Source organism: Oncorhynchus gorbuscha, linkage group LG24 (assembly GCF_021184085.1).
Source record: "Oncorhynchus gorbuscha isolate QuinsamMale2020 ecotype Even-year linkage group LG24, OgorEven_v1.0, whole genome shotgun sequence".
In the NCBI taxonomy this organism is placed as follows: Eukaryota; Metazoa; Chordata; class Actinopteri; order Salmoniformes; family Salmonidae; genus Oncorhynchus; species Oncorhynchus gorbuscha.
The window spans coordinates 52,664,597-52,685,811 of NC_060196.1; the positions used below are offsets into that span (position 1 = coordinate 52,664,597).

Genomic DNA, 21,215 nt, shown 5'->3' on the forward strand with positions numbered 1-21,215 from the left:
CAGTATTGAGGTCAGCCGTGTTATACAGGGCCCAGCGTGAAACGCCCTCTACAGTAACCAGGACTATGGAGTCCAACCTGGCCAGACCTTTCAGCAACAGCCGGGCCCTCCCCACTCCCACTGTGCCCCATCCTGATTCAATGTCACACTAACACAAACAAATGTGTACACACACACACCGTCATGTTCTCAAGCACACACAGAGTGATGTACACATATGCTCATGTGCACACACAGACACATAGACACGCACAAATGCACACACACACACACACACACACACACACACACACACACACACACACACACACACACACACACACACACACACACACACACACACACACACACACACACACACACACACACACACACACACACACACACCTGATTCAACTCTGGAGAGCTGCTAGGCCAGGCACCAGCCACATTAATGTACATACAGTAAAGAACTGTCAAAGGGGCACTTAAAGCAGACCTTTTTAATTATACTTCACTTTAGAGACCATTACCAATCTAATACAGAATATTGGTGGTTGGGCTGTCCCCATTGGTGGTTGAGCTCTCCCTGTTGGTGGTTGAGCTGTCCCCATTGGTGGTTGAGCTCTCCCTGTTGGTGGTTGGGCTGTCCCCATTGGTGGTTGAGCTCTCCCTGTTGGTGGTTGAGCTGTCCCCATTGGTGGTTGAGCTCTCCCTGTTGGTGGTTGAGCTGTCCCCATTGGTGGTTGAGCTCTCCCTGTTGGTGGTTGGGCTGTCCCCATTGGTGGTTGAGCTCTCCCTGTTGGTGGTTGAGCTGTCCCCATTGGTGGTTGAGCTCTCCCTGTTGGTGGTTGAGCTGTCCCTGTTGGTGGTTGAGCTCTCCCTGTTGGTGGGTGGGCTGTTCCCATTGGTGGTTGAGCTCTCCCTGTTGGTGGTTGAGCTCTCCCTGTTGGTGGTTGGGCTGTCCCCATTGGTGGTTGAGCTCTCCCTGTTGGTGGTTGGGCTGTCCCCATTGGTGGTTGAGCTCTCCCTGTTGGTGGTTGAGCTCTCCCCGTTGGTGGTTGAGCTCTCCCTGTTGGTGGTTGAGCTGTCCCCATTGGTGGTTGAGCTCTCCCTGTTGGTGGTTGAGCTCTCCCTGTTGGTGGTTGAGCTGTCCCCATTGGTGGTTGAGCTCTCCCTGTTGGTGGTTGGGCTGTTCCTTTTGGTGGTTGAGCTCTCCCTATTGGTGGTTGGCTGTCCTTATTGGTGGTTGGGCTGTCCCCATTGGTGGTTGGGCTGTTCCTTTTGGTGGTTAGGGCTGTCACTATGACAATCACAGTGTTCTTATTGGCTATGCTCGTTACAAACAACTTGCTTTTCACAACATGCAACCAAGCGCTACTGTGAGCGTGCCACTTAACATGGAATTGTGACGAGACATTTCCTCAGGCCCAAACCACATTAAAGGCCATTTCATCATGATTAGTGGCTCTAAACCAAGAAGATTATGGAGAAATGAGGCCTCCATCACACCACGGATCAGTCTGACTAGCAAATAATTATCGAAGACAATTAGAGAGAGAAGACGTGTGTGTGTGTGTGTGTGTGTGTGTGTGTGTGTGTGTGTGTGTGTGTGTGTGTGTGTGTGTGTGTGTGTGTGTGTGTGTGTGTGTGTGTGTGTGTGTGTGTGTGTGTGTGTGTGTGTGTGTGTGTGTGTGTGTGTGTGTGTGTGTGAGTGCGTGCGTGCGTGCGTGCGTGCATGTGTGTGTGTGTAGGATATGGCTGCTGGCTGAGGATGTGAAGAGATGGACAGAGATCAGAGAGGGAGGAGGAGATGAAGAAGAGGAGTGATGTGGTAGATAGAGGAATAGAGAGAGGAGAAACAGAGAGGGAAGAAAGGAATAGAGGTACAGAAAGAAAGAGTGAGAGCAAGAGGAAAGCGAAAGAGAGAACAGGAAAACAGCAAGGGAGAAAGAGGAATAGTGAAGGAGAGATGGCTGAAGAGGTAGAGAGGGAAAGAGTATTTAGAGTGGAGAAAAGGTTGATCTCCCTTGGGGCATTACAGTACACCATACTCTCTCTCCCCCCAGTTCCCTCAGCCACTCTGGGGTGAAGTGGGCTGCCAGTGGGTCTGTCTCTGGAGGCTACTGGAGGACAGTGGCAGGGCGGGAGACATGGATAGTCCAGATACCCTCACCCCCCGGGGTCCTGCTGCCAGGGTGACTGCCTGAGCTGTGTGTGTGTGTGTGTGTGTGTCTCTCTCTGTGTGTGTGTGTGTCTCTCTCTCTCTGTGTGTGTGTGTGTCTCTCTCTGTGTGTGTGTGTGTCTCTCTCTGTGTGTGTGTCTCTCTGTGTGTGTGTGTGTGTGTGTGTGTCTCTGTGTGTGTGTGTGCGCGTGTGCGCGTGTGTGTGTGTGTGCGTGCGTGCGTGTGTGTGTGCGTGTGTGTGTGTCTCTCTCTGTGTGTGTGTGTGTGTGTGTGTCTCTCTGTGTGTGTGTGTGTGTGTGTGTGTGTGTGTGTGTGTGTGTGTGTGTGTGTGTGTGTGTGTGTGTGTGTGTGTGTGTGTGTGTGTGTGTGTGTGTGTGTGTGTGTGTGTGTGTGTGTGTGTGTGTGTGTGTGTTCGTGTGTGTGTGTGTGTGTGTGTGTGTGTGTGTGTGTGTGTGTGTGTGTGTGTGTGTGTGTGTGTGTGTGTGTGTGTGTGTGTGTGTGTGTGTGTGTGTGTGTGTGTGTGTGTGTGTGTGTTGTGTGTGTGTGTGCATTCGTGTGTGTGTGTGTGTGTGTGTGTGTGTGTGTGTGTGTGTGTGTGTGTGTGTGTGTGTGTGTGTGTGTGTGTGTGTGTGTGTGTGTGTGTGTGTGTGTGTGTGTGTGTGTGTGTGTGTGTGTGTGTGCATTCGTGTGTTTGAGTGTGTGCGTGTGCGTGTGTCTCCAAGGGGATAACATACAGCTGCACTATTACCATCTATTCAGAAAGCAACACAGAAAGCAACACTATTGCATAATATGATTTACAATTGTGTTCATTTGAGCAGAAAATACCCCAGTAATGGTATTGAAAAATTACTTATCACATTTGCTCCAGGTCTATAGGAAATATTTTTCAAATGCTCTATTTAGAGCTCTGTGCTCTGCAGTAATTTATAAATAATTTCAGTTATGATTTATTACAATATTTTGTATTCAGGATGTTTGATCCATCTGATAACTAACTGTACATGACATGAGACGATAAAAAGCTTGATGCGGTTTATACAGTCGGCACAGAACCAGCCATTCATTACAGTAATGACAGAGATATAAGGTCCGTTCCAAATTAGACTATTACAGACTATTACCTATGTAGTGAACTACTTTTGACTAGAGCACTGCACTATGTAGGGAATAGGCTGCCATTTTAGACATACACATAACCGGTCAGGATAATTAACCCCTTCACTGTGCCTTTATAGAGCATCAGAGTATAGGTGCGTATTTCTATTAGAGGAGAAGGAGAACCATGGGGAACACACACACACCACACACACACACACACACCACACACACACACCATACCCCATCGTGGCTCTGCGTTTCCACACACACACACCACACACACACATCGTGGCTCTGCGTTACCCCATCATCATGGCTCTGCGTTTCCACACACACACCACACACACACACACACACACACACACATACCCCATCGTGGCTCTGCGTTTCCACACACACACACCACACACACACCATACCCCATCATGGCTCTGCGTTTCCACACACACACCACACACACACACCATACACACACACACCACACCCCATCGTGGCTCTGCGTTTCCACACACACCACATCCCATCGTGGCTCTGCGTTTCCACACACACACCACACCCCATCGTGGCTCTGCATTTCCACACACACACCGTACCCCATCATGGCTCTGCGTTTCCACACACACACACACACACACACACACACACACACCATACCCCATCTGCGTTTCCACACACACACACCACACACACACCATACCCCATCGTGGCTCTGCGTTTCCACACACACACCATAGACACACACCATACACACACACACCACACCCCATCGTGGCTCTGCGTTTCCACACACACCACATCCCATCGTGGCTCTGCGTTTCCACACACACACCACATCCCAATCGTGGCTCTGCGTTTCCACACACACACCACACACACACACACCATACACACACACCATACACCCCATCGTGGCTCTGCGTTTGCACACACACACACCACAACCCATCGTGGTTCTGCGTTTCCACACACACACCACATCCCATCGTGGCTCTGCGTTTCCACACACACACATCACCCGTGTACTAGACCCGCTGCCTAAACATCCCCAGTGTGAACCATAACACGTGACACTAACACACCAGTCAGTCTAATGTGCTCTCTGGGTGCCGCCTGCTATTGATCTAGTCTAGTGGCAGAACAATAGAGGAAGTGAAACATTAGCTCAGAGAAGCCTCCAGGGCTTTTGGCCGGGGCTGTTAGCAGCACTGTGAACATGTACAGTGGAATTCATCCTCTTCATCTATGGCCTGGAGGGGAGAGGAGATGGAGGAGACAGAGGAGATAGGGGAGACAGAGGAGATAGGGGAGACAGAGGAGACAGAGGTGATAGGGGAGACAGAGAAGACAGAGGTGATAGGGGAGACAGAGAAGACAGAGGAGATAGGGGAAACAGAGGAGATAGGGGAGACAGAGGAGATAGGGGAGACAGAGGAGATAGGGGAAACAGAGGAGACAGGTGATAGGGGAGACAGAGGTGATAGGGGAGACAGAGAAGACAGAGGTGATAGGGGAGACAGAGGAGATAGGGGAGACAGAGGAGATAGGGGAAACAGAGGAGCCAGAGGTGATAGGGGAGACAGAGAAGACAGAGGAGATAGGGGAGACAGAGGAGACAGAGGAGATAGGGGAGACAGAGGAGATAGGGGAAACAGAGGAGCCAGAGGTGATAGGGGAGACAGAGAAGACAGAGGAGATAGGGAAGACAGAGGAGATAGGGGAGACAGAGGAGACAGAGGAGATAGGGGAGACAGAGGAGACAGAGGGAAGACAGAGGAGACAGAGGTGATAGGGGAGACAGAGGAGACAGAGGAGATAGGGGAGACAGAGGAGATAGGGGAGATAGAGGAAACAGAGGAGATAGGGGAGACAGTGGAGACAGAGGAGACAGATGAGATAGAGGAGACAGAGGAGATAGGGGAAACAGAGGAGACAGAGGGGAGACAGAGGAGACAGAGGAGACAGAGGAGATAGGGGAGACAGAGGAGATAGGGGAGACAGAGGAAACAGAGGAGATAGGGGAGACAGAGGAGATAGGGGAGACAGAGGAGATAGGGGAAACAGAGGAGCCAGAGGTGATAGGGGAAACAGAGGAGACAGAGGAGATAGGGGAGACAGAGGAGACAGAGGAGATAGGGGAGACAGAGGAGACAGAGGGGAGACAGAGGAGACAGAGGTGATAGGGGAGACAGAGGAGATAGGGGAGACAGAGGAGATAGGGGAGACAGAGGAGATAGGGGAGACAGTGGAGACAGAGGAGACAGAGGAGACAGAGGAGACAGAGGAGACAGAGGAGATAGGGGAGACAGAGGAGACAAAGGAGACAGAGGAGAAAAAGGAGATAGGGGAGACAGAGGAGACAGACGAGATAGAGGAGACAGAGGAGATAGGGGAAACAGAGGAGTCAGAGGAGACGGGAGACAGAGGAGACAGAGGAGATAGGGGAGACAAAGGAGACAGAGGAGATAGGGGAGACAGAGGAGACAGAGGAGATAGGGGAGACAGAGGAAACAGATAGGGGAGATAGGGGAGATAGGGGAGACAGAGAAGACAAAGGAGACAGAGGAGACAGGGGCCCTTGTCTATCCAGACCGTAGGCGTGTCTCAAAAGGCACCCTATTCCCTATGTAGTGCAATATCCTTTCTACCAGGACCCGTAGGCCTGAGGGCAGATAGTCCTTACATGCGGGCACAGAGAGGTGTGTGTGTGTGTGTGTGTGTGTGTGTGTGTGTGTGTGTGTGTGTGTGTGTGTGTGTGTGTGTGTGTGTGTGTGTGTGTGTGTGTGTGTGTGTGTGTGTGTGTGTGTGTGTGTGTGTGTGTGTGTGTGTGTGTGTGTGTGTGTGTGTGTGTGTGTGTGTGTGTGTGTGTGTGCTGCTTTCTGTCTCCAGACCTCCAGGGAACTCCCTCTTTTCACACATGCAGCCCACAACCAGAGACTCTCTCTGGGGCAAACATCCTGCTTTCTTCCCTTCCTCCCTTTTCCCACCTCCAGAAACAAAGTAGCAAAGTGATACCGCCATCTCACCTCCTCAAACACAGTTATACCGCCCTCATCAACAAGGGCAGGCTGGGTCTGTGAATCCCAGAGAGGGCTGTTAGTCTGGGTCAACTCACCCTGGCTCCCTCCCTGCTCCAGCTGGACCAGAGCTCCAGGAGCTGGAGAACAATGTATCTGCCATTAATGAGATATGAATATCAAGACCCTCCAGATTAGAAATACAACATACGGTATTGATTGTGCATACTGATATTTTTACACATATTTATTTTATTTTGGGGGGTATTTTTTTAAACCTTTATTTAGACAGGGAATTAATCAGTGGACATAGGCAGTTGGAAGTAACAGACAAAAGGGTTGGATCAGGGATTGAACCCTGGTCTCTGGTGGAGAGAGGAGCCAGGAGAATTGACACTAGACCACAGGCTCTTCAAAAATTTCACACATATTTCTACACTTTTTACAGTTTCTTAAGTGCACTACACAACCACACACTTACGTCAGGCTCAGGAATGTCAGCGATCGTTCAATATGACTTCCGGCAGCAAAACACGGTGAACCTCCTGGCAACAGTCATGCAGCCTGAGCCCCCCAGTGGGGAAAAGATTGGGAACTACAACATACTCTCTCTCGGCACGGCTTCTCACAGTCACATGCTTAACAGGACCATGGGCTGAATGTATCAAAGGTCGTAAAGTAGGAGTGCTGATTTACGATCAGTTTAGCCTTTCAGATAACAATCAATGAGATTAAATGGACAGGGGGAACCTGATCCTAGATCAGCTCTCCTACATACTCCTGCAGAAAGACAAAGACAATTACACCGTCTTATTAAACACAATTGATGCCAGGTAAAAAGTTCCTTCGTTCCAGAGTTACAGCATCTGACCCTGAGTACTTGTACATTTACAGAGCCTTGCAAAAGTATTCACCCCCTTGGCATTTTTCCTATTTTGTTGCATTACAACCTGTAATTTCAATTGATTTTTATTTGGATTTCATGTATAGTCCAAATTGGTGAAGTGAAATGAAAAAAATAACTTGTTTCAAAAAATTTGAAATATATTTTTTAAAGTGGTGTATTTACCCCCTTTGCTATGAAGGCCTTAAATAAGATCTGGTGCAACCAATTACCTTAAGAAGCCACATACAGTAATTAGTTAAATAAAGTCCACCTGTATGCAATCTAAGTGTCACATGATCTGTCACGTGGGATCATTTTAAGCCGTACACTCCACAGAGTTGGACTTTACAGAAGAGTGGCCAGAAAAAAAAGCCATTGCTTAAATAAAAAAATAAGCAAACACGTTTGGTGTTCGCCAAAAGGCATGTGGGAGACTCCCCAAACATATGGAAGAAGGTACTCTGGTTAGATGAGACTAAAATTGAGCTTTTTGGTCATCAAGGAAAACGCTATGTCTGGCTCAAACCCAACACCTCTCGTCACCCCGAGAACACCACCCCCACAGTGAAGCGTGGTGGCAGCATCATGCTGTGCATGTGTTTTTTATCGGCAGGGAAACTGGTCAGAATTGAAGGAATGCTGGATGTCGCTAAATACAGGGAAATTCTTGAGGGAAACCTGTTTCAGTCTTCAAGAGATTTGATACTGTGAGGTTCACCTTCCAGCAGGACAATGGCCCTAGCATACTGCTAAAGCAACACCCGAGTGGTTTAAGGGGAAACATTTACATGTCTTGGAATGCCCTAGTGAAAGCCCAGACCTCAATCCAATTGAGAATCTGTGGTATGATTTAAAGATTGCTGTACACCAGCAGAACCCATCCAACTTGAAGGAGCTGGAACAGTTTTGCCTTGAAAAAATGGGCAAAAATCCCAGTGGCTAGATGTGGCAAGCTTATACAGACATACCCCAAGAGACTTGGAGCTGTAAATACTGCGTAAGGTGGCTCTACAAAGTATTGCCTTTGGGGGGGTGAATAGTTATGCACGCTCAAGTTTTCAGTTTTTTTGTCTTATTTCTTGTTTGTTTCACAATAAAAAATATTTAGCATCTTTCAAACTGAACATCTTGGTCATGTTCTGTTATAATCTCTACCCGGCACAGCCAGAAGAGGACTGGCCACCCCACATAGCCCGGTTCCTCTCTAGGTTTCTTCCTAGGTTTTGGCCTTTCTAGGGAGTTTTTCCTAGCCACCGTGCTTTTACACCTGCATTGTTTGCTGTTTGGGGTTTTAGGCTGGGTTTCTGTACAGCACTTTGAGATATCAGCTGATGTACGAAGGGCTATATAAATAAATTTGATTTGATTTGATTTGATCTGCAAAGTGGTAGGCATGGTAGGCAAAAAAAAAAATCAATTTTAATTCCAGGTTGTAAGGCAACAAAATTATAATAATGCCAAGGGGGGTGAATACTTTCGCAAGCCACTGTAAAGAAAAACACTACCGGAGTCTCAGAATAGGAAGCAGGAAACACTTATAGTACTTTTCTACTGCAGTTTTCTACCGATGCTTGGCCTAAAGACTCTTTTGTTTTCGCGCTATCTCACCACTGTCAGCATATAGCACTGAGGCGAAGGCTGTATTAGCAGCAGTGTCAAGCCTAGCTACAGGTAACTGCCAAAAGAAAGGAAACACCAACATAAAGTGTCTTAATAGGGTGTTGGGCCACCACGAGCCACCAGAACAGCTTCAATACGCCCTGGGATAGATTCTACAACTGTCTGGAACTCTATCAGAGGAATGTGACATCATTCATCCAGAATCTCACGTAAGTTTTCAGTTGGGTTGAGATCTGGTGACTGAGATAGACATCCATTAAACATCCCATGCTCTTTTGAGAACCCTCTTTCAAAGTCACTGAGGTCTTCTAGCCATGCTAGCCAAAATAGTGGGCAACTGGGCATTTTTATACATGGCCCGAAGCAAGATGGGATGTTAATTGCTTAATTAACTCAGGAACCACACCTGTGTGGAAGCACCTGCTTTCAATGTACTGTGTATCCCTCATTTACTCAAGATCTTCCTTTATTTTGGCAGTTACCTATAGGTATCTCTCTCTCTCTCTCTGAGCTTACACTTTCAGTCACTTTTTAAAAGCCATACAACAGCAGAAAACTCTCCATCCCACTGCAGTTAGCTTGCACTGCTGTCTGTGAGGACAGTAGGTTTAGCTAGATCTCTCTCTCCGAGCTCACACAGACAGACACTCAGTCACATCACAGATGCATACAAATACAGGGAACCAATCAGGGTGCAGAAACCCACCCAGCGACTGACTTCAAAGCCTCAGCGTCTTTTTGAACTGAAATTGGCTCTTCAATAGGTTTCCTTCCTTCCCATCTCCCTGTCAGCGCTGCTTTAATCAGCTCCATGCTAACTCTTTCTCTCTGTCTCTCTCATTCACCTGTTTTTCTGTGGCCAGCAGTAATCTCAGATCCAGTTAAATGTTGAATTAGGGAGTTCTATGGGCAGATGGCTTGATGAATTAATTCCACAGTCTTGAAGGATGAGGATGGATAAGGGAGGGAAGGCAATGTGTTAGTTGCCAGACTTTTTGTGTGTGAAAATATCTGCATATTTTTTATGATTTTATTTGGGCTCGATTGTTGTTTTTTAGAATATCAATGATGATCCATGTGAAGAGTGTCATTTGTTTCCAGTCGCTTTCACTTAAGGCTGAAATCAAAAACATGTCAAAGTTTTAAAGGTAGAAGGACTGACTAATGATGTCTGTTCAGTAGCCAAAAGGTGGTATTCTCACTTAAGACATTAAAGAAGATTTGTAATAAGAGTTCTCATTTACAACTGCAACCTGGCCAAGATAAAGCAAAGCAGTGCGACAAAAACAACAACACAGAGTTACACATAAACAAACGTACAGTCAATAACACAATAGAAAAGTATATGTACAGTGTGTGTAAATGTAGAACAGTAGGGAAGTAGGCCATAGAGGCAAAATAATTACAATTTAGCATTAAAACTGTAGTGATAGATGTGCAGATGATGATGTGCAAGTAGAGATACTGGGGTTCAAAAGAGCAAGAGGATAAATATTGGCTGTGTACAGGTACACAGTAAGCTGCTCTGACAGCTGATGCTTAAAGTTAGTGTGGGAGATATAAGACTCCAGCTTCAGTGATTTTTACAATTCGTTCCAGTCATTGGCAGCAGAGAACTGGAAGGAAAGGTGTTGGCTTTGGGGATGACCAGTGAAATATACAGTTGAAGTCTGGTTCATCCTTGGGATCAATTTCCAAACGCCTGAAGGTACCACGTTCATCTGTACAAACAATAGTACTCAAGTATAAACACCATGGGACCACGCAGCCGTCATACCGCTCAGGAAGGACACACGTTCTGTCTCCTAGAGATGAACGTACTTTGGTTTGAAAAGTGCAAATCATCCCAGTACTACAGCAAATGAGCTTGTGAAGATCCTGGAGGAAACAGATACAAAAGTATCTATATCCACAGTAAAACGAGTCCTACATCGACATAACCTGAAAGGCTGCTCAGCAAGGAAGAAGCCACTGCTCCAAAACCACCATAAAAAAGCCAGGCTACGGTTTGCAACTGGACATGGGGACATAGATCGTACTTTTTGGAGAAATGTCCTCTGGTCTGATGAAACTGTTTGGCCATAATGACCATTGTTATGTTTGGAGGAAAAAGGGGGAGGCTTGCAAGCCGAAGATCACCATCCCAACCATGAAGCACGTGGGTGGCAGCATCATGTTGTGGGGTTGCTTTGCTGCAGGAGGGACTGGTGTACTTCACAAAATAGATGGCATCGTGACGTAAGAAAATTTGGTGGATATATTGAAGCAACATCTCAAGACATCAGTCAGGAAGTTAAAGCTTGGTTGCAAATGGGTCTTCCAAATGGATAATGACCCCAAGCATACTTCCAAAGTTGTGGCAAAATGGCTTATGGACAACAAAGTCAAGGTATTGGAGTGGGCATCACAAAGCCCTGACCTCAATCCTATAGAAAATTTGTGTGCAGAACTGAAAAAGTGTGTGCGAGCAAGGAGGCCTACTAACCTGACTCAGTTACACCAACTCTGTCAGGAGGAATGGGACAAAATTCACCCAACTTATTGTGGGAAGCTTGTGGAAGGCTACCAGAAATGTTTGACCCAAGTTGAACAATTTAAAGGCAATGCTACCAAATACTAAATGAGTGCATGTAAACTTGTGACCCACAGGGAATGTGATGAAAGAAATAAAAGCTGAAATAAATCATTCTTGTTACTATTATTCTGACATTTCACATTCTTAAAATAAGACAGGGAATTTTTACTAGGATTAAATGTCAGGAATTGTGAAAAACTGAGTTTAAATGTAGTTGGTGTAACTTCCGACTTCAACTGTACCTGCTTGAGCGGGTGCTACAGCAAAAATATATTCTTAGGATATCAGCAAATTAATCTGCTGACCAATCATTTTGTTTACAGACACATTTTTGCAAACTTCTAATCCAAAAAGAAGCCCAGTGCTAGTCCACTAATATCTGTTAATGTGCCAACACTTGGGGCCTCCCGAGTGGCGCAGTGTCTCACAGATCCTGGTTCGATCCCAGGATGTGTCGCAGCTGGCCATGACTGGGAGACCCATGAGGCGGCGAACAATTGGCCCAGCGTTGTCGGGTTAGGGGAGAGTTTGGCCGGCCATGTTGTCCTTGTCCCATCGTGCTCTAGAGACTCTTGTGGCTGGCAGGGTGCAATGCACGCTGACATGGTCGCCAGGTGTACGGTGTTTCCTCCGACACATTGGTGCGGCTGGCTTCCAGGTTAAGCGAGCATTGTGTCAAGAAGCAGTGTGGCTTGGCAGGGTCGTGTTTCGGAGGATGCATGGCTCTCGACCTTCTCCTCTCCTGAGTCCGTACGACAAGACTGTAACTAACAACTGGACATCACGAAATTGGGGAGGAAAAGGGGGTCAAATAAAAATATAACAAATGTGCCAACACTTAATGGCTCCTCAAGAAAATAGTGCATCTAAATTCAAATGATATCAAGATCATCTCTAGCTCTACTGCTTCCTCTGCTGTCGCCCATTGTTGAAGATGGCCAACCACTCAGATGGTTTAGCTTGTTAGACTTTAGGCCTGGGCATTAACAAGGGCCAACAACGTTTGGTTTCAGCTTGGTAGCTGATGTGGATCATGTCACATGGACAAGGCAGCATCATATGGACAAGGCAACAAGTGTATTGTATTGAACATGTGATTCCTCATTGAGTCCTTAAGTTCTTTAAATGCTTTAAAATGTTCTAAATGTGTTTTTCATTCCTTTTCTATCCAGGGCCAAGTCATGTTCAGGAACGGAGAACGGATGGGTACCATCAAATTCACACAGTTTCAAGGTACTGTAAGCACATGTTGTAGGATTGTTGCATTGCTGTGATGTTCTGTTGCTCTAGTATTATGATTGGTTTCTGTCTGGCTGATGATGATGTCATAGTAATCCTACTCTGGGGTTACCCAACCAGTGGTGGTTGACTGCCAGGGGGCTGCCGGGTGGGATTTTCTACCCAGGGGTGTGATCTGTATTTGGGGGAATCCCCCCCAGCTCCCGGCCACCCCTCCCTCAGCCCCAGCATACCTTTATTAATCCGCTCATCCTTATCTTATCTACCCCACTGCAGAGGTGCCCCCTGTGGCAGCTTAAATCGGGATGTAGGTGTGTTTGTGTGCGTGCATGTGTGTGTGTGTGGAAACACTCGGGGGAGGCGGACCTGTTTGGTTGTGGGAGTGAGGGAGTTTTTCAATTGGAAGGCAACTGGCAGTCATGTCATGGATAAGCAAATAAATGTTATCATCAGTGAACTGGAGAGCTCTTGCTCCATAGCGCTGTGAAAATGTCATTATGAGTACCTAGCCTTAGGCAGAACACCCCCCCCCCTTCCCACCACTCACTCTCCAGCATGACACACACCTGCCTTTCTCCTTTTCTCCCCTCTCTCTCTCTCCTTTTCTCCCCTCTCTCTCTCTCATTTTCTCCCCTCTCTCTCTCTCTCTCCTTTTCTCCCCTCTCTCTCTCATTTTCTCCCCTCTCTCTCTCTCCTTTTCTCCCCTCTCTCTCTCTCTCTCTCTCATTTTCACCCCCTCCTCTCTCTCTCATTTTCTCCCCTCTCTCTCTCTCATTTTCACCCCCTCTCTCTCATTTTCACCCCCCTCTCTCTCTCATTTTCTCCCCTCTCTCTCTCTCTCATTTTCTCCCCTCTCTCTCTCTCATTTTCACCCCCTCTCTCTCTCTGAATCTCTTCCTAACTCTTCCACATACTCTTCTTTTCATCCCTCTCTCTCTCCCACCCTCCCTCCATTCATACACCTTATTATGTCTACCATCCTCCCCTTCCCCTCTCTCTCTCTCTCTCTCTCTCTCTCTCTCTCTCTTTCTCTCTCTCTCTCTCTCTCTCTCTCCTCCTCCCTCCCTCCCTCCCTCCCTCCTTGATCCCAGATCTGTTTGTGCTCCCAGATCTGTGATATCTGTGATCAAGCTAGTGTATCAGCACCTCTGTGTCTGGAACCTCTGGGTTCCTCAATCTGAATGTGATTAACAGAAATGCACTGATCCCAGATCTGTTTGTGCTGTATTGCCCGCTCCTATGGTCGTCACGCCAAACAGATATGGGATCAGGCTAGTGTTTCAATCTGTATCTGATTTACAGTAATGAAGGAGGTAATTGAACAAACAGATGTGAAATGTAATTTCAGAAGTTGGGTGAAGGTTTTGCGCTAACATAGCAGCAACAGGTCGGGGACGTAGTAGTCATAATTGCGTAGTGTTTATGTGTATCTGACACAGAACCAACATTTACATTTGTTATCAAGCCTCGTACTGTAAAGAGACCGAGGGAGAGACAGAGAGTCGAATCGTCTCCCCTCATATCCCCCTTCCCCCTGTGTGCTGAGTGTAACTGTTCACCCATATTTATGAGAAGGAGAGTGATGGAGCTGCTGTGTGTGACAGGGTCAATACAGAGCCTGTAATACACACATACATTTTAAAACTTAGGCATAGAGCCCTGTATCAGCATTTAAGATGTCTCTTGAAGGAAATGGCTGCTTTAAATAGCGCTCAAGAGAGAGGTTTGTGTTATGGCTCAGGATATATCACAATTTAGACTCATTTTACTGTATCTGTGAAAATGCCAATGTATTGCGTTACCATTGCCAGCATACTATTGTTTTTATTTATTGTTGCTTTTCTTCACTGGAGATTTGTTCTCCGGTAATGTGTGTAGAGTTTGTGCGGGGTGTATTCACTAGGAAACAAATGGAAGCAAACGGGCTAAAACGGAGAAGGACTAACCTGAACTTGTCCAATAAATTTTTCATTGCAAAAAGTTTTCAGTTGCAAAGCGTTTCACTACTGTTTGCTACAGATGGTACAAACGAATACACCCCAGTATGTTACTGTTGCTAGCCATTATACCAATCTGTATCACAACCATTAACCCAATGCCATTACTCTCTGTTAGCTTGATCTAATCTCTGATTTCCACGCTTAGCTAAAACACACAAGCTGTAAATGAGAACTCACTCTGCAGTATTCCTCATTCGTTTTGGAATAGATTGTCTTATTTGAAATGTTACAGTTATTTTGGGTCAGATCTCTGCAATTTTACAGCGAGAGCTGTCTAGTTGACTGAAAGAGAAAGTTGTCCAAAGTGTTGTCCACATGCTGTCCTAACTGACGCCTTTCCTGGTTGTGTTCCTAACAGAGGGGCAGGAGGTGAAGGTTGGAGAGTACAACGCTATTGCTGATGTCCTGGATCTCATCAACAACACCATGAGGTTCCAAGGTAAGTACACATGAGATTGTACATGTGTGTGTGTGTGTGTGTGTGTGTGTGTGTGTGTGTGTGTGTGTGTGTGTGTGTGTGTGTGTGTGTGTGTGTGTGTGTGTGTGTGTGTGTGTGTGTGTGTGTGTGTGTGTGTGTGTGTGTGTGTGTGTGTGTGTGTGTGTGTGTGTGTGTGTGTGTGTGTGTGTGTGTGGCATTGTGCGTGCGTGTTTGTGCATGCGTGTTTGTGCATGCGTGTTTGTGCATGCGTGCTTGTACGTGTGTGTTTGTGCATGCGTGCTTGTACGTGCGTGTTTGTGCATGCGTGCTTGTGCGTGCGTGTTTGTGCATGCGTGCTTGTGCGTGCGTGCTTGTGCGTGCGTGCTTGTGCGTGCGTGCTTGTGCGTGCGTGCGTGTTTGTGCGTGCGTGCTTGTGCGTGCGTGTTTGTGCGTGCGTGCGTGTTTGTGCGTGCGTGCTTGTGCGTGCGTGTTTGTGCGTGCGTGCTTGTACGTGCGTGTTTGTGCATGCGTGCTTGTGCGTGCGTGTTTGTGCATGCGTGCTTGTGCGTGCGTGTTTGTGCATGCGTGCTTGTGTTTGTGCATGCGTGCTTGTGCGTGTTTGTGCATGCGTGCTTGTGCGTGCACACACAGGGCATCCAGTACGCTCCTCTCAATCAATCATTCTATGTTGAATTATTTACCAGCATTTTTATTACACTATGTTTTCTTGTGTTGACAAGAAATCCCTCCCCTCCCTCCCTGTAGTCCCATACAGACACACTCTGGGACAGCTAAAACATTTGTTTCTATGTGTCAAACCACCATAAGACAGCTCAGTAAGATGAGACGTTGAAATCGATTGGCACACTGGCAAAGACACAGAGAGGGTGAATAAAGGAATGGGCAAGCATAAGAAACAGCGGTCGCTCACCACGACAACCGATTCTGTATGGAGGTACATTTACACATATACTAGCCTAATGGTGAGGGTTCATTTTGGATCTGTCCTTCTCCTGTACAATTGTTCAGTAGTTTACACGTACTGTAGAATTGAAATCACTGGATACACTTCAAATATTTTGTTTTATTTACCTTTATTTAACTAGGCAAGTCAGTTAAGAACAAATTCTTATTTTCGATGACGGCCTAGGAACAGTGGGTTAACTGCCTGTTCAGGGGCAGAAAGACAGATTTGTACCTTGTCAGCTCAGGGATTTGAACTTGCAACCATTCGGTTAAAAGTCCAACACTCTAACCACTAGGCTACCCTGCCACCCCCATAGAGAAATCTAAAGAATTCTCTGTGGCTGATTGTACATTTATCAGGCTAAGAACATCCCCACTGGGCACACACGTCAGCTCCACATCTTCGGTTTGATTTACATTTGATTGAGTTGTCAACTAATATAAATTCACCCCCCAAAAATCACTATGTTATTGGATTTAGGTTAAAAATTGGGTGGAAAAAAATATTAAATTCCCTTACGTTGATAAATTTTTTGCAAATCCAATCACTTTTCCACATCAATCCAACGTCATAATATTATTTTGAATGTTGCTGAAATGACGTGAAAACAATGTCGATTCAACCAGTTTTTGCCAGTGGGCCTGTGAATGTCCTCGTCTTCGTTCAGGAGTGGATCCTCCAAATCAACTTATTTTTCTTTTCCCCTTCTTGTGGAGTTGTTTTTCAATGTTAAATACTGGTGAGGGCTCTTTTTGGTTGTCTATCCTTCCCCTGTAGAAGTCATTATTATACTTGTTTTTATATGGCAAACTGAGTTCCTCCTCTTCATTTCAGGGGTGGAGCCTCCTAAGGACCGTACGTTTGTGCGTCTGCAGCGTCGCAACATCAACGTACCCCTCTACAGCATCCTGTCTGTTATCACCATCCTGGGCATGCTCATGGCAGGGGCCTTCCTCTTCTTCAACATCAAGAACCGCAACCACAGGTCAGTGGAAGAGGGAGGGGAATGGGGGGAGGAGTGGGTAGAGCTGCAGCCTAGCTGACACCACTCACGTGGTACACAGCAAGGGAGAGCTGTGACACACTGTTCCGGACAGGAGTCCATTGTAAATGCAGTATTCGCGCAGAAATTAGTTGATTTTTTATTGTTTCTCTCAAACATTGTTTTCTGAGACGTTGTTTGGATTTGAAAAACCAACAGTTGTGTTGGAAGTGGGCGGCGTTCTGAGGCTGTGTGTGGTTGTCTATGTTGGTGTTTGAGTGACAAAGACACAGAGGAGAACCAATCAAAATACAGCCCACTTCGTTATCAAAGCATTGTGCTGACAACATCAAGGAGCTTTTCCATACTATGGAGTCAGGAAAACTTGGAGTTTGGTGGACTAGCGCTATCTAGACTAGTAGAGCTCCGGGGGGAAGTTTCTTCTCGGTACAGATCTAGGATCAGATTCCCCTCCCCCAATCCTAATGTTAAATCCATACACTTTTGTATACCTTTTAGCCAGCAGTTCTGAAAATAGCACTCACTAACAAAAAGTGGCCTCCAAAAAATGTGCAGAGACTGTATGTGCACCACGTCATTGCTCAGTCTCTCGCTCTGCTGTGTGTGCACCTTGCTAGCTGTCACTCAATTGGCAAGGGGCTGAAGCACAATGGCTAGAACTCAAATTGCTAGGAGGTTGGCCCATGTGGGGGGAAATATAGGGATAATAGCGCATTCACCAAGACAAAAACATAGCTGGAACTCTGTTCCCTCAAGTCGCTCCACTGCTGTTACTGCATTCTACATGCACTGTTATATAAAACATGTTTCAATGTTAAAATGGTCCTTCTGAGTTTTTCAATTTTGGAGCTCTGTGTTCCTCTCACAATTCCAAACCTTGCTGTACACGCTCCTCTCCTCTCCCGACAGACTGATCAAGATGTCCAGTCCCTACATGAACAACCTTATCATCCTGGGTGGAATGCTCTCCTACTCCTCCATCTTCCTCTTCGGCCTGGACGGTGCCTTGGTGTCCGACAAAGAGTTTGAGGCCTTGTGTACTGTGAGTATATAACCTGTACAGCTAGAACCCCATATATACTGTGCTAATGACGTGTAAGATCCCAGGCTAACACTAGGCTAACACTATATCATTCTCTTCTGTCTTCTCCCCCATCGAAAGGTGTGCGATCCACTCTAACGCTAGCTTGCATTCCCTCTTGATCCCCTTCAAAAGGTGTGCATCCCAGACTAACGCCAGCTATTAGCTATCATTCTTTTCCTACTTCCAAAAGTTGTGAGATCCAGGTTAAAGCTAGGCTAGCACACCAGTCTTTTCTTCATCCCTTCAAAAGTTGTGAGATCCAGGTTAAAGCTAGGCTAGCACACCAGTCTTTTCTTCATCCCTTCAAAAGGTGTAAGATCCAGGCTAATGCTAGGCTAGCACACTAGCTAACATTCTCTTCCTCCCTTCAGAATTTCATCTTAACCTTTATTTAACTAGGCAAGTCAGTTTAAGAACAAATTCTTATTTACAATGCCGGCCTACACCGGCCAAACCCGGACGACGCTGTTGCGCCGCCCTGTTGATTCAAACCAGTGTGTCTGTAGTAATGCCTCTAGTACTGAGATGCAGTGCCTTAGACCGCTGTGTCACTCGGGAGGAAGGGGATGGGACTTCATATAATGGGAGTTGATTGGATCAGTCCCTGGGTCTTTCCTAACATGGAGCACATTAAACTCCTGCTCCCACAGCAAGCGTTTGAACGTGACTATCATAGCCTCTGGTTGAATTAAACAGGTTTGATTACAGCGATAACTGGTTTGCGTCCCAAATGGCCCCCTATTCCCTATATAGTGCACTGCTTTTGACCAGGACCCACAGAGATAAATAATGTTAGCTAGGCGGGTGGCGCAGCACGTATCAACTGCCATCGAGTGCCTGCCTGCCTGCCCGGCTCACCTCAGCCATAACAATCCAAAATGGAGGCTGTCACATCAGAGAGGAAGTGCTGAGGAAAAGTATGTGATCCAACCAATCAATATGCTCTGTTTTCTTTGTATGGCTGCTGTAATTGTTCTTTTGTTATCTCTTTCTCTATCCCTCTCTTGCTGTCTTTATTGCCCTCTTCCCCCTCCCTCTCTTGCTGTCTTTATTGCCCTCTTCCCCCTCCCTCTCTTGCTGTCTTTATTGCCCTCTTCCCCCTCCCTCTCTTGCTGTCTTTATTGCCCTCTTCCCCCTCCCTCTTGCCTTCCCCTCCCTCTCTTGCTGTCTTTATTGCCCTCCCCTCTCTTGCTCTTTATTGCCCTGCTGTCTTTATTGCCCTCTTCCCCCTCCCTCCCTTTATTGCTCTTGCTGTCTTTATTGCCCTCTTCCCCCCTCCCCCTCTTTGCTGTCTTTATTGCCCTCTTCCCCCTCCCTCTCTTGCTGTCTTTATTGCCCCCCTCTTCCCTTTATTGCCCTCCCTCCCTCTTGCTGTCTTTATTGCCCTCTTCTCCCTCTCTTGCTGTCTTTATTGCCCTCTTCCCCCTCACTCTCTTGCTGTCTTTATTGCCCTCTTCCCCCTCCCTCGCCCCACATAAACACCCACACACAGGAACACCTTTTGAGTAAAAAAAAAAGTATATTCCAGTTTAAACTCTAAAAACAAGCAAGGGCAGTATTTTATCTAGTGCGCCATTGCTCCTCATTGGGAAGGAGATAGAGAGTGGTCATAGCCCACAGGAGAGCTGGCTACACAACAGTGATGACACAACAGTGGTAGGTCTAATTACCAACAACGACGAGACAGCCTACAGGGAGGAGGTGAGTGCCTAGGCAGAGTGGAGCCAGGCAAATAACCTCAACGTCAACAAAAGGAAGGAGCTGATTGTGGACTACAGGAGACAGCAGAGAGTGCATGCCCCTGTCCACATTGATGGGGCCGCAGTGCAGAGGGTCAAATGTTCCACTGTCGGCACATCACTGACGACCTGAAATGGTCCCTTCACACAGACAATGTGGTAAAGAAAGGCGCAACAGCACCTCTTCAACCTCAGGAGGCTGAAGACATTTGGCATGGCCCCTAAAGACACTCACAAACTTTTACAAATGTACCATTGAGAGCATTTTGTCGGGCTGTATCACCACCTGGCACAGTCCACAACCACAAGGCTCTGCGGTCCGCCCAACGCATTACTTGGGGCACACTGCCTGCCGTCCAGGACATCTACAGCACCATGTGTCACAGGAAGGGCAAGGAGATCATCAAGGACCTCAGGGAACTCTGTCACCCGAGCCATGGCCTGTTCACCCCGCTATCATCTAGAAGGAGGAAACAGTACAGGCATCAAAGCCTGGACCGAGAGACTGATAAACAGCGTATAGCCATCTCAAAGCCATCAGACAGTAATCTACCATTTTGCTATGGGGTTTCTACTGTGTATTTATATACTGTATTCTCAACATAACTCATTGTAATATTGCTACTACTGTACATTGCATTTTAGTTCATATAAACTCAGCAAAAAAAGAAACATCCTCTCACTGTCAACTGCTTTTATTTTCAGCAAACTTAACATGTGTAAATATTTGTATGAACATAACAAGATTCAACAACTGAGACATAAACTGAACAAGTTCCACAGACATGTGACAAACAGAAATGGAATAATGTGTTCCTGAACAAAGGGGGGGTCAAAATCAAAAGTGACAGTCAGTATCTGGTGTGGCCACCAGCTGCATTAAGTACTGCAGTGCATCTCGTCTTCATGGACTGCGCCAGATTTGCCAGTTCTTGCTGTGAGATGTTACCCCACTCTTCCACCAAGGCACCTGCAAGTTCCCGGACATTTCTGGGGGAAATGGCCCTAGCCCTCACCCTGCTCAATGGGATTGAGATCCGGGCTCTTCGCTGGCCATGGCAGAACACTGACATTCCTGTCTTGCAGGAAATCATGCACAGAACGAGCAACATGGCTGGTGGCATTGTCATGCTGGAGGGTCATGTCAGGATGAGCCTGCAGGAAGGGTACCACATGAGGGAGGAGGATCTCTTCCCTGTAACGCACAGCATTGAGATTGCCTGCAATGACAACAAGCTCAGTCCGATGATTCTGACCCTCCACCTCCAAATCATTCCCGTTCCAGAGTACAGGCCTCAGTGTAAAGCTCATTCCTTCGACGATAAACGCAAATCCGACTCTCACCCCTGGTGAGACATAACCGCGACTCGTCAGTGAAGAGCACTTTTTGCCAGTCCTGTCTGGT

The 21,215-nt window shown here is 46.8% G+C and overlaps 1 protein-coding gene across 1 annotated transcript in view; it reads left to right on the forward strand.

The window, feature by feature from the left end:
- Positions 1-21,215, forward strand: part of LOC124012997 (gamma-aminobutyric acid type B receptor subunit 2-like) — a 477,346-nt gene that overhangs the window by 315,163 nt on the left and 140,968 nt on the right. Inside the window, exons 8-11 of the mRNA XM_046327101.1 lie at positions 12,533-12,593; positions 14,958-15,038; positions 16,819-16,969; positions 17,897-18,029. Of these exons, the coding sequence (XP_046183057.1) occupies positions 12,533-12,593; positions 14,958-15,038; positions 16,819-16,969; positions 17,897-18,029 (426 nt within the window). The remainder of the gene's footprint in view (positions 1-12,532; positions 12,594-14,957; positions 15,039-16,818; positions 16,970-17,896; positions 18,030-21,215) is intronic.